Below are 16,299 nucleotides of genomic sequence, written 5' to 3'. Positions count from 1 at the left end.
AAGAGTTTGAATTCTATAAAACAAACCCTCTTTTAGGGCTTCTCATTATGTTAAATCACTAAATGCAGACTTGTACACAGAATATCCACCAAAGAATCCAGATCAAAACATTTAACCACCTAAAATTGTGCTCCATAACATGCAACTTATTGTCAGTTTTTATTAGCAAATTATATCAGAGCAATTTTTTCTTTTCTCAACCCAATCGACCCTTTCATTGATGAGAACTTGTGTTTGTTGCCATTTGACTGTTCATATTCCTCCTTTACTGAAATGTTTCTTTTAACATGAAAGCCTTCTATACTTTTTTTTGGCGGCAAAGTATATAGTATAATTATGTTGTTACTTCCTGTATTTTGGCCCATTGTCTAGAGAGGTAAGTTTTGGCTCATTTTGTAGTTTTTTCTAATGGCGTTTTAGGGAAATTTATAGGAGTTCAAATAAAAAAGTTACAATCATTCAAAATTGGAAAAGTCAGTTTTTGTAAAAAGTGCAATTTTGGCAAATTTTTATTTTGCTCCAGAAGGGTTCCAATGCACAGCAAAGGGCATATTTATTCAAAAGGACCTTAAATTAGGTAAAATAAGTACAAAAAAAGCACTTTAAAATTTTTCAAAAAAAATTGAAGAATATTTTTCTCCAGAAAGTGTTGAATGCGCAACAAAGGGCATATTTATACCAAAGAATCTTAAACACAGTGATGATCAAGTCATTCAGTTTATAGCTTTAAAACAAAATTAATTGTTCTCACCAGATAACAATTTCTTCAGAAGTGGTCTTTTTTATTGCCATTTTACTATATCCTACACCTAAAATGTATTTATACTTTTGAGCCCTCTTGTACAAAATCCTTATCCAATCTGAGAGAGTACAGGAAACTGGGGTTTTCAGAAAACACCTAAATAAACAAAAGAACAATGAGAATATCACCTACAAACATAAAAGTAAAAACTGCTGTGAATAGAAACTAAGGGGCATAAATAAAACAAATATAGTAATAGAACTTAAAAGATGTATTTGAGTAATGTCTATGTACATTTTATAGTAACATTAAATCTACCAATTGTATCAAACAAACTTGTAAGGAAATTTAACAGTACATTTATAGGAAAAAAGTAGCATATAACGTTTCACGTAAAACGTTATATGCTAATATCTTTTTAGTTTAACCATTTTCGATACGATCAACCGATCGACGATGTTGAAATCATGGCAATGTCTTTACATGGTAAACAAAAAAAAACAATATGGTCTAATGAGAGAGCCAAATAACATCAATTTATGTATTTACTTCCTTAAAGTACGTAGGTAATTATAGATATTTTTTCATCATTTAACGAGATGTACGTACTTAGGTACTGAACAGCAAAATACAAACATCAAGCAGTTCCAAAAAAATCTTTATAACCAGAGCTATACACAAAAGTTTTTCATAGAAAAAAACGAAATAATTTACGTATGTACAATATACTACATTCTTACTTTCTAAATATTTTAAACAACTTATTAACTAGTGCAGCTAATGAACTGAAACTGAAGGAGGAAGAACTTGGTATTGTTGTAAAGTTAATTAAGTATACATAATAGAGATGTATTCTGTGTTTATTTTGATCAATATATGAATAAGGGCCTACTATAACTCATTGGTCCTGTACGATATACTTCAAAATTGTCATTTATGTTTGACCTTTGGTGAATTATTCAGTACTCTGCATACAAGAAGTCTTGTTAATAAGACTAGTAACAGTTTAGTAATCTCATTAACCAGACATATAGTAATAAAATATTACCCTATACAGTTTATAAAAACTCATATTGATTTCGACATTATTATTTTATCACAACGTGAAATAATACCGAAATTCTGTATGTTTAAAACAATTTCAATAATTTAGTTTATGAAGTGATAGTGCCTAAAAGCTCAGACTAGCAAAAATTTTTTTTTAATAACACAACTGGATGTCTGAATCAAATTTCACGACGTGGGAATCTTGATGTAAACACAACAGAATATTCACAGAGAATATCACAACACATCACACTAAAAATAAAAGATGGGAAAGTCTCTGATTATAAAGATTTCATTCTTGATTTAGTGAACTAACGCAAACAATTTTTAAATACTGATTTGTTTCTCTGCTGATGTATCACACACAGAGGTGGTCAATTACTGTATTCGGAAAACTGGTTGAATTGCGGTCGCACATACGTGGTAAAATAGAAAACATTACGTTATCGACATTTAGTTTGGCATTCATTTATGCGGTATTCGCAAAAAAATTTTGATTATACATTTTAGAAACAATGAAGTAGTATTTATACAAGGATGAATGTTTTGAAATCATCTAAGTTATAACCAACCAAACATATTATGGAAAAACATTGTTATTTACAGATCAGATCCCAAATCGCAAATTAAAAAACTGAAAGTCTATTTATCTATAAGGTTTTTTTCGGATTATATAGTCCTATTTTAACCCCTACCAGGGACATTCACATTAAATTAACAGCTATTCGTCTTATATGGTTTATCTAAAATAAATAACATCGTAATGAAGGTTATGGACAGATATTTTCCTTTAAATTAACTATACAAACACCACTAGAAAATCGACATTTTTACACATGTTGCAACCTATTGGTACTATCCAATTGTACTCGAAATATTAAAATAGATGTTCTTAAAGTGAGATTCAAAAAAACAACACGCTTCATCTTTAACTGTGTTTGTGCATTCAAATTTAAAAAACACTCTCCTTCTTCAACACTTTTTACAATGTCATCACCCTGTACAATCTCCTCAGTGGAGAATCTACACACTCACTCTATTTACTGCATTTCTAGGTTACATGTCGAGGTTTGGAAAATACAAATATTTACATTTAAAAGGTACTGGTACTGAAATGTATGAAGATCTACTATTAAACATATATATGATATCTAAAAAATAAAATGCAGAATTTTCATAAGAACTACAGGTTGATCAAGAATAAGAAGATGTAGTTTTAGAGATTGTTTTTCGTGGTTAAATTCAACTTGTTAGATGTCCATACTACATTCTTATATTATGAAAAAAGTGGTAAGTTAGTGTATATGTTTTGCAACTATCAAATTTAAAGGTTACCATTACCCAATAACCCTGTATAAAGTAGAATTAAAAAAACACCATGGTATTGACAGTTTCTTATTAATGACATTTAATGACACTGTATAACGTACGTTGCTAATAATACAAATCTTATGAGAAAAAACATAACGTGCGCATTTGCCATATACGCTATTGTAAAACAAAAATAATCACAAAATAGACTTTCTCATTGGTACTAGTAATTAATTTAAATAAAAATATCTGTTTGATTTCTTACGAAACGAACATCGTTCAACAACGATAAGAAATCGTTCAAAATTCAAACCAACAGCTCAAACACTATCACTTCGATATAGTTCTCCACTGCTTATATACTCAGATAGGAACAAATGTTGTAAAATAAATAATAAGTGCCCGCTCACCAACCGTAGTTAACCTTAGTGTTCGGAGTATCACCCCTGTAATATTTTCCCTCCTCTTTCATATCTGGTAGCGGTCGATGGAATACCCCAGGACTCGCGGACCTTCTCAAAAAATTATTGTACATTCGATTAAAGTATTTGTCACGAAATCTGCGGACGTAATATTCAGTTACTTCATCGGAGACAGGCGAAATGCTCTCGTATCTACAATCGTCAACCAGAGTGATACTGAGACTACTAGAAGAGACTACTTCGATACGTGATGATTCTTCAACTAAAATTCGCAAATCTTCCTCTGAAACTGACGACGAGTCCTCTACATTTGGCTCTTCAACATTTGACGGCTCATTGTCATTCATCCACGGTGGCCGCCAAATAACCGACCCCTAGCTAGTCCGTTGTCTCTTTCCTGGGACATCGGCGATCATTCCATTTAACATATATTTTAATTGGGGCATATATTCTATCACATTTCTCACTTGAACTAATGGTACTGTTTCGTTTCTATTCGCACATTTGCCATTTTCTACTAAAACTTGCATTTGACCTCTGAAAAAAAAAACAACCGGTCTTAGTTAAGAGAAATCAAAGAAACGTTTAATCTGATCTAAGGTCAGCTAATACACCCCTTATTTTGTATAGCTACTAGTATGCCAGTGGGGCTATTCTTGAGGGTAGGGAACGGAATTCTCAAGAGAAGTGTTGATAGAATGTGACAGAAGAAGCTGACAATGGCGGGTTCCTGTCACATTCTACAGGACTTTCTCTGGATAATTTCCTTCCCCCGTTTCAAGAATACGCACCCAGGTGTCCAAGAGAACCCTAGTCATCAGTTTTAATTTTTTTGCAACCTTGCAGGTCCAAAAAAATTAAACCCAATTTCCCATGTTAATTTCCTATGTCTAGGGTTGATCTGGATTTCATTTTTAGACTAAATTTATTTTAATTTAAAATTTAATTTATTTATTTTGATTTAAAAAACCTTTCTTTAAGGTTTCTTATTTTTACAAATGAAACTTTTGCTTCTAATGCCATTTTCACAATGGACGTGAACATAAGCAACATGTAACCATAAACGCAAAGTTACATTTTTCCAAACCCTGTTTTATGTAATGATTAGTTGAAATCTGGAAGACAATGCAGCATTTCTATATGAAGCATATACATATTTGTTTACGATAGAATGTCGCTTTTTCTTAATGGAACACACATTTAATTTTTATTAAGTCTCATTTTCATATGTAGGTTTGGCACCGATCATATTTTGGGCTCTAGCTTAACCATATTTGTTATCCTAAATCTTAAACGTTGTAAATACAGCTAAAGAAAGTAGAAAGTTAACCCGAGTGAGATGTGTTTTATTGAAATGACAGTTATATTGGAACATTTATGTTAACGTCCATTGTGAAAGAGGCATAACCCTTAAAAAATGTTTAACTACTTTGTAGAACAGAATACTGTTATTTAATCACACTGTCATAAAGTAGCTATATTAAAATTTATATGACTGAAAAATTTTCAAAAATCTAATCAGTACTTACGCATTTGCTTTGTAAACTTCAATCCCTAAAACCTGCATCACTTGTTGACAATTCTGTACCGGAACACCACTGAAAAAATTGGCAACCAAGTCGTGCAGTGATACTAAATGTTCTGTGTACATGTTCCCTTTCATGTTGATTAAGTTCAGCATCTTCCCTTGGACCTGGACTTTTTGTAGTTTGTATGGAATGTTAGACCCTGTTATGGGCGGCGACGGAGATTCAGGTATAGGTAACAACTTGTTCCTACTTGCGGAAGAATTATTTATTAATGACCTTCCGTTAGTTAAGGTACTGCCGTCTTGGGTAGATGTCTGCGTCCGAGAAGAAGCTTGATGTGCAGGATTATGATTTACTAATTGTTCTGTTGGGTCCAGTGCTCGTTTTTGGCCATATTCCCTGAGGAAAGTGAATGAATTCAGTATATTGACTTAAATATCAAGGTTTCAAACCTTTGTTGAGAGGTAACATCAAATCTGGGGATACTGCCATTCATGTGTTGCAACAGAGGAGGAGGAGGGTAGTTGCCTTGCGCTGCTGCCGGATGATAGTTATTTTGAGGCTCCATAACCATATAGCTTTTCTGGGCATTGTATTGAGCCATCCTGAAAGTGAAATATGTTTATACTAAATCTACACTATCATCCATGTGGGTATTTAAATCAGCAAATTGTTTATAAGCGGCGTCTCATGCATTGTGGTGATTATTTTATATGAATGGCTTACCTATGAACCTATAGTTAGTGCAGTGCTTCTTTGTACATTCTTTATTATATAAATAGTCACTAAAAAATTGTAAAACCAAACAGTAACTGAATGTAATAATTCTACTAATAGGGATCTGAGGAAAACGAATGGGGCTTCATTTTAAGATTTATTTGACATCTTAAATCTAGTGAGTGCTGAGTTTTACAAAACGTAAATGCCGAACAAAATTTAGAAAAAGGACATGCTAAATCAATGACAAAGCTTATGAAAACTCATAAAAACATAAACATCTAAAGTTGAAAGCAAAGTGATTCCATTACAGCTAGTTGAATACTTAAACTGTGAATCAGCATAGATAAGCTTTGTGTCCGATTGTAGTGAGGCATTGTTCAAAGCTAAATAATTAACTAACTACCAAAGAGTACTTAATCGATCTATTAAAATATACTAACCAACTTTTTGTTAATTGAAATTATTATTAAAAGTTTTATTCATGAATTTCAAATATGCTGCGTTATTTTAACTCAACCATTAGAATCACTTTGCAACTGTGTAATTTTTTCATTAACACCAAATGAGTGAACTCACCAAGAACTCTCATCCAGCCTCTGATCACAGGCTGCAGCTGGATTAAAGCGATAGCTATCCAGAAAAGAAATATAGGAGTCAATATTAACTACATTCTTTCTACTTAACATTAAAAATTTGACTATTACATGCCAATAAATAAACTAAAAAAATTTAACATTTTCTTAAAAAAATAGTGCATCCGATTTTCTGATAAGATTTGTATTATTACACTTGGTTTAAGTAAGGCACAATGCAAAAAATCTTTAAAGGCCATTAAAATTTTCCTTCTCTTATCTATACAGAATCTATGAGGTCAGCAAGTAATTTTTTCCTTACTAGTGTGAACTCAACGAAATGGGTGCACTTTTTTTAGAACTATTATACAGACAAAACAAAACAATACTACAACAAAATCAAATAAATTATAAAGGTCTCAACATGGATAGACCATACTCAGGATCATCATTTGGTTTGCTTTGGAGACTTCCTTTGGTAAGAGTTTTCTAAACGCTATTGAGTACAGTTCGTCGTATACGAGTACTTCTTCTTAGTCTAAATAAATGCAGAGAAACATCCAGGGTTAGTAAATAATAAATCAAATGTAGCCCTTCTTTATGAAAATAATAGTTAATGAAAACCTTCATTATAACATGTTTTAAATTAAGTTGCATATCTTGGAGAAAAAAGAACAAGTATCAGGAGGTAACATATACCCCATTTGTGCATTAAGCGACCAAGACGGAAGTCCCCCACATTCGCCTACTGCGCAATTGCATTTGAAACTTGCAAGTTAGTCCTAAAACAGTTTTTGGTGATATGTGAAGTTAGCTAAAAACGGCAAAGATTTATTGTAATTAATTTAGGTTAATTTTTGCAAACTTATATTAGTTGAATTATTATTGAGGAGTGGATTTGTGAATAGTGGGCAACAGCAGTTTGATTATCATCACTGAATTTCTGACAGTGCCAACCGGAAATTTACGGCGATTTTTGTCTCCCACTTTGGTTGCTATTGCTTCTTCCTGCTATATTTTTTTATTCATTGTTGCATATAATAAAAAGTGTTTGTTTAAAACTGTAGCCATACAAGTAACAAATGAAATAAATAAAATTATATGAAGCAAGCTCAGTGACAAGTTTTATAGTGGTATGAGGAATGTAAAAAAAATATTTGTTCTGATTTGCACCTGATCAAATTTAATTTTATATAAAGGTGGAATGTAAAAAAATAGAGACACATATATTATAGTGACAATTAATACTAAAAATACATATTTTCATACTAAAACTATGCTGCCACTTTTTTATTTAAATTATATATACTAACTAATACTAATTCTATACTAATACTTAGTTATAGAAAACACTGAAAACAGAGACTTTTACACACATTTGTTAATATTTTACCTTCCCCATTAAGTAAAAGCAAAAATATCTTACCTTTCAAGTATCACAGACAATATTTATTCTTCATCATATCACTACTAAACAATTTGAATCACTGAATTACATACATTAGATCTTTTAGAAACCAGAGATGGTTCATCTCCACTTTAAGACCATTTATTCTAAAAACTACCTTTATATCAATAAGGTGTTAAATGTATAAAGAAAACAGCATTATTGAATTATACACTTTCTATTCTTACTCATAAGTGAAATATATCAAAGAGTGCTGTCAACTAGTACTACAAAATTTAAACTTACTATTTAATTTAAATAAGGCATGAATACAGTGAAGTTTCATGAATTAATCACAATGTAGGTACAAATAATGTTTTGCTACACACTCTACATAATACAAAAAAAAGTAATAAAAATATATCATATTACATGTAACTGGAAAAAAATACTTATTACTTAAATTATGCATTTTTTACTTAATTTCTTGTTAGTGTAAACTAAAAATTTACCATGCAGGTATTTTGTTTACCCTAACTAGATGCATTCAGGCATTCTCAAACTACTCCTCTTACTAATGATAGATGTTATTATATTATTACCCAGGTTAATTTCTAATGTGCAGACATTTAATAACCAACACCAATGAGTCAAATTATTAACTTGAGCATAATTATGGTTAAAAAAACAATGAATGTTTATTAAGTAAAAAAAAAAGTATTTTAACTTCTAGGCAAGTTTTCTCCTAGTTAGGAACATCAGATTTTACTCCTCACACCACTATACAACTTTACCCCACATTAAGAAAAAAATAACTAAGGTACTTACGTTGAAGATCTGACCAAAGGTGGTGGAGCATGTCCCATGTTAGTATAATACCCATCAGTGGAAGCTGGTCTCATGTGTCTGGTTGAACTGGCATAAGAGGCTCTCACAGCAGAACTGGCAGCTCTAGGTTGAGCTGCACTGTATGATGGTTGACCTCCAAGGGCATAGTTGTTGGAATATGTGTGAATACTATGCAATGGTCCATTGGTGGCTGCTTTTGCTTGTGTAGCTGGTTTGGGACTTGGAGAAGGATGGGCTGAAATAGGTGGTGCTACAGGCTGCCTGGTCCAGTGAACATTTTGGGGTAAATTTGCTTTCCCTGTTATCAGCAACTGAGAAGAGTCTAGGTTCTTCTTAGGCCAATAATCTTCAAAAACTGTTCCAGGTGGAAAGTAGTTTTTAATGTCATTTAAACTTATAACAGAGCATGAATCATGGGCAAACAATTCATTCCTAATCCCTTGCACTTTACAGCAAAACTTCAAATAAGAAAGATCCCAACCTTCCAACTTATCAGCTCTCAACTTGAGATTATCAGTCTCACCCTCAAAGTAGAATAGTGGTACATATTTTTGGTCATTATATACTGTATAGGGCACCACTGATTCCCTATTAATTCTAATAAATCCACACCGGTTAGCAACATCTGGTTCTAGAGTATTCACTAATTTATGGTAGCAATGTCCTAAGAATTGGTAAAATTCATTTGCATCTGACAGCCTTACTATTAAATCTCTGGAAGTAAACTGTTCTCTCCCAAATTGATAGTCACAGTGTTTAAGGTTAATTTCATTCAATAATCTAGCTTCTGTTTCAGTAATATAGTAACTCCTAATGTTTGTGCAATTGTATAAGTCCTGATGCAAAAAATTCAGCCACTTGCTCAAAACCTTCATCTCAACCATTCGAACAGCACAGTAGTTTTCTCCAGACCTATTGATGTATGGAATGTGAACCTTCCCCATAGAGGTCCATCCAAATCTTCCTTTGGCTGACTCTTCATCAATGTTCTTAGTTTCTTCATTAGATACAGGCACCCTCATTTTACTTTTATCTGTTAGATAATTGAGTATACTCATACCCTGTGCAGCAGCCTGCTGATTTCTTTGAGGCACTGCCATCTTAGCCTTATTGGCTTCAACAAACTTAGCAGCCAGTTCTCTAATTTCTGGATCATCTTGCTTTTCCTGCTTAACACTGCTGTTGACCAAGCTGGGATTGAAGCTGGCCGTGGTAGTACTGGAGGAGTTATTCTTTGCATGATTATTCATTGCGCTAGTCTTTCCTTAGGGACTAATGATGAAAAAATTTAGGTGGCGGGATCGTCAACAAACATTCATTTTCCATCTTTTGCTTGACATAATTTATGTGTGTGATTTTTTAGAGGGTGTTGGAACCGCTCCCCTTAACGCGGGGGCCTTTTGCTTCCTCTACTTGTTTACAAAAGTTTAGAATGAGGTTAAGGCGGATTTATACCTTACTTGTTTAGCGGCCATAGCGCCATCATCGGGAACACTTGACGTTGTACCAACTTTAATTCCGTTATTTCTTTTATATGAGAATCACAAAGGGCATAAAACATGAACACACACTTTCGGCCGTTGATCTTCACCTTAATTTACGCACGTTTACCCGAAGTATTTAGAATACAAACGTTTTTTTGGTGGTAAGCGCGTTCCGTCCCTGTCATCCAACTGCAACCTTCCCGTCGACAACGTTCGGTCTCGGCGCTGCTGGTTCGGTTCGGTGTCGGTCTACGAGAACATTTCGCTAGCCTCTCCTCAAGGTCCTTCACCCCTCTTTCGAACCACCTTTCACATGACCATTAGAAGATGGCCGCCGAAATCATTTTCTGACCAATCAGCTTGCTTCGTCAGCAGTTTGACGTTTTGACGACACACTAGGTGATGACGTAAGCGCTCCTGGTACGAGGCTACTTACATCGTTTCCAAGGTCTAACCGTTCAAGGATATTTCTTATTTCTTAATATTTTTGTTTTTTGTCTCTTACAAGGGCTCAATGAATGGGTACAACAAATTTTAATATAACGATTGTTTTTTGGTTTATGTGCATCCACAAATTTCCTCTTGGAAAGGAAATGTCTTTCCTTTGTACATTTTACTTTTGACGGTGAGCTTTACAAATTTGAACCGTATGTTCACTGTCCGTAAGGCTCTCCGCACTCGATTTTGTTCCATAAGAACTTTAAGTTGGAGTTTGGATAGAGTTTCCAGAAGAACGTTAATTAGGTTTTCTTCGAATGTTAATGAAAACATTATAAAAGCTGACACAATAATATTACCGGACGAAATAGAGACAAACATTTTTTTATTCCTACTCCACTTCCGCTATTCCATTTTTAACAATATGGCCGCCACGGCTGCGCACTTTTTTCCTACGCAGATTTTATTTCCAGTTTTCATGCAGTTTATTAGAGCTTGTAATTCAGTTTTATGAGTAATTTGCTTGATATACTGCTCAGGTTAAAAAATTAAAAACTTGAAATGCTATTTTAACTTTAGCTGCATAACCTATATAAACCTGTAGGATTTTGACACGTGGTGCGTCATTTACGCTGATCGCGCATGAGCGCATGGGTAGAAAGTACGTTATCGGCGCTTTTGATGATGTGACGACGCAGAATGACCTTGATAGGCTAATTAAAACTGGGTGTCGGCGCCGTTTATGAATCTTTACTGCTCGATCTATAAATACAGCGCAGCGTGAATAAATTTAGATTGTGTTGTTTGACTACTTTTTACCAAATAAAGATAATATTGACGCAAGATCTTTTTTTATTTGGCACATGTTGACGCTAGAATGGGCCCAAATGCACTAGGTATTATAGCTTCACGATAACAAGCAATTTGTGTTTAAGTGTACCTTTGCCTATGATTTCTTGTAAGTTAACGGCAGCAATGTAGGTACCTCTACCCTGGTAAAATTTTGCTTGCCTGGACAAACCAGTTTAACCAGTTTTGGACCTCTATGTTGTAATATAGGTCACTGACTTGACTTCATTTCTCCTTTTATACGACTCTTGACCTTGATTCATAATTACTCTGCACGCGCAATCGTACAACATCGCATGGGAAGCAAAGTTCTTCAGGCTTGCGCGTCAGCCCTGTGTCGTTTTGTTTTTATTGCTCGTATTATTGATCTATCACCCGGTATATTGTTACGTAGGTAATGATGACTATCGTAGCGCCGCTGTTATTTTATTGTTATTCAAACTGGTTATCTGATATAGGAAAGAACTATATGATATATTAGCTATTTTTAGGGGTCACAAATTTTTATAGATAAAGCTGTAGAGCTGACAAAAAAATATTTTTTTTTGTATATAGTATTTGAGCAATACATGATATTTACCATCAGTTGACATAACCATCATATTAGGTAGTTTTCAAACTTTAGAAAATTGAGTTTATTGTGTTGCATACCTATTCTTATTTACTTCCCTCTTCAAATTAGTAAAAAAAAATTGCAGTGTCAAAGTTATACTGTTCTCTGCTCCGTTATTAAATTATTACACTCTGGAGGCGTAAACAGAACAACTCTCATACTTCAAAAAATTGAACATTTATTAACAAACAAACCTTACAAAAAATTAAATTTTTTTCTACTAAATTTTAAAATACATTGTGATTTGTGGAAGAACTAAACAAACTCCATACAACTTAGAACTAGTACAGGAAGTTAGGTAAATCTAGTAAGTCTTTTCAATCTCATTTAAAGCTCATCCTTACTACTACTGTCATCTAACTCAACATCTGAGAGATCAATATCCTCTTCAACTGGCAATTCACCATCTTTGCCATCCCAAGGTTCTACAGTGAATATTTTTGGGATCTCTTGACCTTTAACTGGAGCTGTGTTGCCTTTGCCATAAGACAAATCCCTGGAAGGGTAAACCTTAGCAAAGATTAAACCACCTTAAGTAATTACTTACCTTAAAAACTCATAAATGCCATCCTTAGAAAATGACCCTCTGAGAATGGAGTACTTCATCTTTTTGGGGTTAATCACAGCCATAGCAGGATATCCAAAACCGCCAATGTCAACAGCATTTTCAAGTTCAGGTTGAGCGCCAGCTTCAGCCCACACCCATCCCCACATCTTCTTCTTGAATTTCTCACCCAATACAGTCAAGATCTTAATGTAACCATTTCTGCAGTCTGACTGACAGTCAAGAATATGTGGCAATACTGCTACCACACAAAGAGGTTTTTGTTCACATTGTTCTTTAAACAGATCTTGGGAGATCACTTCTGTGAGTTCAGGAGCTGGGATGCTGTCAGCCAGCTTATCTAAAGCCCATTGAACAATTTCACTTGAGGTTCTTCCACCATCATATTCTTCAGCTGAAGAGGAAGACTTAGGACCTGGTCCAAAGAATTTAATAGTTGGGTAGCCTTGAATTTCATATTGGCTGGCTTTGGCTTTGTTTACTGTTGCATCTAGAGCTCCCAATTTAACTTTTCCTTTGAGCTCAGAAGCAGCTTTAGCCCAATGTGGGGCCAGATTCTTGCAGTGGCCACACCATGGTGCAAAGAACTCAACTAGCCACATATCATCAGATTGAAGAACTAGTTTATCAAAGTTACTGTCAGTCAGTTCAATCACATCTTCACTGGAGCCCTATTATAATAATGAAAGTTCAAAAAACACTTTAATAGAAAATGTGTAACAACTTACACTAGAAGACCCACTGCTACCTCCTCCACCACCCAGGGCTGCCTTCACTTTGGCTTTTGCAGCACTAAGACCAGCATTGACAATAGCATCAGCTGTACGTGCACCTTGGTAATCTTCAGGTTTGTTCTTGTTAGCACCAAATATTTTAATGGTAGGAAAACCTTTAACATCATACCGTCCTGCCAGTTCTTTGTGTTCATCTGCATTAACAGCACCAACTTTTACTACACCCTAAAAATAGAATGTAACATAGGGTGGATGGATAAGACTAAGAACAACAAACCAACCTTCAAAGCATTGGCAGCTTTGCTGTATTCTGGTACTAGGTTCTGACAATGTCCACACCATGGGGCAAAGAATTCAACTATCCAAACTTCATCTCCTCTTATAACTTGACTATCAAAGTTACTTGTGCTGAGATCAACTACGTTGCCTCTTGAAGGGTACAAAGCCCAAGAATTAGCCACAAATAACGCCAAACCTGGAAAAAGAGATTGTTTACTCCTACACCCAGTGACTTGGCAAAGAATCAGAGAAAATTACTGAATAAACAATAGTACTTACACAAGAGTTGGAACATATTTATGTTAGACGAATACTGCTCCGATATTTTAACAACGTCTGTTTATGATCTGACCAAATAATTTCACACAATTTCACTTTAAAACCGGTGTTCTTATGATTTTTCGCCAACACAATTTTCGTGGTTGCTTTTTATTGGTCCACTTCACTCACTTCGCCTACACGACTTATAGGGGGCACGACTGTTGACAGCGTTGCCACATTTAATATAACTTTTTTATTACTTTTTTACATACAAGTAACTTGTTGTTGAAGTATTTGTGTATTTACAAGAAGTAAAAATTCCTAGAGGATAATTTATATAAGAATAAATAGCTAATTATATAAATAATTCGGCTAGATGTTGTAAGGAATGTGACAAAGTTGGACTGACAGAAAGTCGGGATGTCAATCTAAATCGATAGCAGCCTAACTTGATATACTAAGGATGTGTATCAGTTAGTTATTATCGACAGAATTTAAATTCATGTTCTACGCGGGAAAAATGCGCAGGTCAAAACCCCAAACCGCATACTTCGAATGGTTTTAATACTCCAGCGTTGTGTGAATACAGTCCTGTAAAATATCCGGTGTATACCAACATAGGGTCTTTGAATGAATAAAGCCGTAAAACAAGTCGTACATGATATTAATTTTCAGTGGCCTTTAATCGGTAACTGCACTTGCATATTCATCAGTTTGTTTCGTTTTTTTAAGTCATAATGTTTAGGCAAAGTTGGATATTTGTTACGTTTTTATGTAAGTAGAAATTTTAATTCAACAAGTGTTCAAAAACTGAAGGTACTAATCTGTATAGGCTTATTCTTGGGATTGTGCCCTCATGATGCATTGTCGCAGAACAGATCGTCCAGTTCATCCAGAGTTTACAATACTCAAAATGAAAAAGGTAATGTATATTTTTATTATTATTTTAATTCTATAATTAAGCGAAAAATAGCGAGTATTTATAACAAACGTGTAATGTCCAAAAAATGTTTACCTTAAGTACGACTGAAAAAATGTGTCAATATATAAGTGCTAAAATAATAATTAAACTGAAATACATAAAAGAATTTAGTGATATACTTATCTTAAGTTTGTAGTAGAAAAAATACTTGGAAACAACAATTAGTATAGTTGATCATGTCTAAACAAATATGTTCATAAATTCATATCAAGTATTTTTAAGATACCTCTACACCTTAAAACTCATGGAACCATAATTTGAATTATGTATGATCAAGGTGTATGAGTAAAAAGGAAATTTTTGTTCTATTTCCGTTAAGGAAGCGACAAAATTTGATGAGGATGTTTACCTCAGGTAAATTTGTAGCTTGCCTTTAGATTTCTTTACTCACTAAACAAACAGGCAATTACCTCTGATTATTCCCAGTGATTATTTTGGCACTACATATCTATTTTACACAATAAGCGCTTTATTATCGGGCAGTTTAGCACTTCCTACAAGTGATAATGAATGATAGTCCAAAGCAATTAGGTCATCAAATAAGTACCTTTTAGCACGTTTATAGCTTCGCCAAAATGGAATATACGCAAGGGTTATAAGCAATCAATATTAAGCTGGAATTCATATGTGTTGCATATAACTAAACATTTCATACTCATATCAATAATAATATGCAAATTTACTCGCCAATATAGACCAATAAATTACTCATATTATATTTCATGTGAAAGAAACTTGAGAATACTCTGATAGAGCCTAATGGCATTTTCGAGCCAGATAAAATAACTTAAACCCTTACATATCAAACTTAGAAGCATGCTTTAGCTGAATGTTTACATTGGAACAATCTTATAAAATAGGCAATTCGTCAACATGATTGTAAATAATCAGTGCTATTAGGTGTATGGTATTGTAAAAATGTTTTCTGTTCGTCATCATATACGATAAACTGTAAATTTATTTTCAGATTATAAAAACTTTACACAGCCTAAAACTCATTGGAAATCTACTGCCATCATCATAGTTGGAGTGCTCGTTTTGGCTGGTATTTGCTATGGTACCAATTGCCTCTATATTTGTAAATTGATCTTGTGTACAAGCTCAAAAAACAAATACACGAAAATGGATTTGACTTCCCAAGTGTAGGAAGATTAGAAAGTGCCAAAAGTATTTTTTGTGTTCATAATATAAGTCTTATATTACTCTAAAACATATAATTTGAAATCATATTTTGTTAATTTAAAAATCTTTGTAAATGACAATTCGAATTTTTTATATCTTATTAGGTTTGTTAAATTTAAATTATGCATTCTCTATTTTTGTATTTCGGCGTGTATTGTTGAAAGGTCGAAAGTTTACGAAATGTTTTAAGGCCTCTTAATAAGGAACTTTAATAGATTTAAGTTTTGTTTTTATAGCTAAGTGTGATATCTATAAACATTTTGTTACAAAACGAATAGACTTAGTTTCAATGAAAGACTTAATAAACTTTGTTTTCTAATAAGTAGTATTGTT

At 33.6% G+C, this 16,299-nt stretch overlaps 3 protein-coding genes across 4 annotated transcripts; 1 reads left to right on the top strand and 2 right to left on the bottom strand.

Annotated features, from left to right (window-relative positions):
• Nucleotides 1–994: 994 nt before the first annotated feature.
• On the bottom strand, nt 995–10,324 carry LOC145739227 (uncharacterized). Of its 2 annotated transcripts, XM_081994670.1 has the most exons (5): nt 8,559–10,324; nt 6,348–6,401; nt 5,504–5,656; nt 5,052–5,450; nt 995–4,059 (listed from the first exon to the last, which is right to left on the bottom strand). In XM_081994670.1, the coding sequence occupies exons 1-5, from the start codon at nt 9,827–9,829 to the stop codon at nt 3,897–3,899; spliced, it is 2,040 nt and encodes a 679-aa protein (XP_081850796.1). In that variant the 5' UTR covers nt 9,830–10,324; the 3' UTR covers nt 995–3,896. The 2 variants fall into 2 exon arrangements, with proteins under 2 accessions (XP_081850796.1, XP_081850797.1); XM_081994671.1 differs by lacking the exon at nt 6,348–6,401 and having other exon boundaries at nt 8,559–10,321.
• Nucleotides 10,325–12,121: 1,797 nt separating this feature from the next.
• On the bottom strand, nt 12,122–14,186 carry CaBP1 (Protein disulfide-isomerase A6 homolog CaBP1). Its single transcript, XM_081994672.1, has 5 exons — nt 13,821–14,186; nt 13,544–13,737; nt 13,257–13,487; nt 12,511–13,199; nt 12,122–12,459 (listed from the first exon to the last, which is right to left on the bottom strand). The coding sequence occupies exons 1-5, from the start codon at nt 13,834–13,836 to the stop codon at nt 12,291–12,293; spliced, it is 1,299 nt and encodes a 432-aa protein (XP_081850798.1). The 5' UTR covers nt 13,837–14,186; the 3' UTR covers nt 12,122–12,290.
• Nucleotides 14,187–14,358: 172 nt separating this feature from the next.
• Nucleotides 14,359–16,288, top strand: LOC145739231 (uncharacterized). The gene is made up of 3 exons (XM_081994675.1): nt 14,359–14,576; nt 14,635–14,724; nt 15,752–16,288. The coding sequence occupies exons 1-3, from the start codon at nt 14,540–14,542 to the stop codon at nt 15,928–15,930; spliced, it is 306 nt and encodes a 101-aa protein (XP_081850801.1). The 5' UTR covers nt 14,359–14,539; the 3' UTR covers nt 15,931–16,288.
• Nucleotides 16,289–16,299: the final 11 nt, after the last annotated feature.

This window comes from Ips typographus, linkage group LG16 (genome assembly GCF_016097725.1).
Source record: "Ips typographus isolate SLU linkage group LG16, UJ_Ityp_2.0, whole genome shotgun sequence".
Lineage (NCBI taxonomy): Eukaryota > Metazoa > Arthropoda > Insecta > Coleoptera > Curculionidae > Ips > Ips typographus.
Note: the sequence above shows the minus strand (reverse complement) of the source record. Positions and strands in the feature narration are given on the sequence as shown.

Excerpts from the sequence above, each read along its gene's own strand:
- LOC145739227 (XM_081994670.1), bottom strand. The coding sequence starts at position 9,829 with ATGAATAATCATGCAAAGAATAACTCCTCCAGTACTACCACGGCCAGC. Across the intron at positions 5,657-6,347 it reads AGGCTGGATGAGAGTTCTTG|GATGGCTCAATACAATGCCC; the intron begins GTGAGTTCACTC and ends TTTCACTTTCAG. Across the intron at positions 5,451-5,503 it reads GATGTTACCTCTCAACAAAG|GGAATATGGCCAAAAACGAG; the intron begins GTTTGAAACCTT and ends CACTTTCCTCAG.
- CaBP1 (XM_081994672.1), bottom strand. Across the intron at positions 13,488-13,543 it reads AAGCTGCCAATGCTTTGAAG|GGTGTAGTAAAAGTTGGTGC; the intron begins GTTGGTTTGTTG and ends TTCTATTTTTAG. Across the intron at positions 13,200-13,256 it reads GTAGCAGTGGGTCTTCTAGT|GGCTCCAGTGAAGATGTGAT; the intron begins GTAAGTTGTTAC and ends TTATTATAATAG.
- LOC145739231 (XM_081994675.1), top strand. The coding sequence starts at position 14,540 with ATGTTTAGGCAAAGTTGGATATTTGTTACGTTTTTAT. Across the intron at positions 14,577-14,634 it reads GATATTTGTTACGTTTTTAT|GCTTATTCTTGGGATTGTGC; the intron begins GTAAGTAGAAAT and ends TAATCTGTATAG. Across the intron at positions 14,725-15,751 it reads CAATACTCAAAATGAAAAAG|ATTATAAAAACTTTACACAG; the intron begins GTAATGTATATT and ends ATTTATTTTCAG.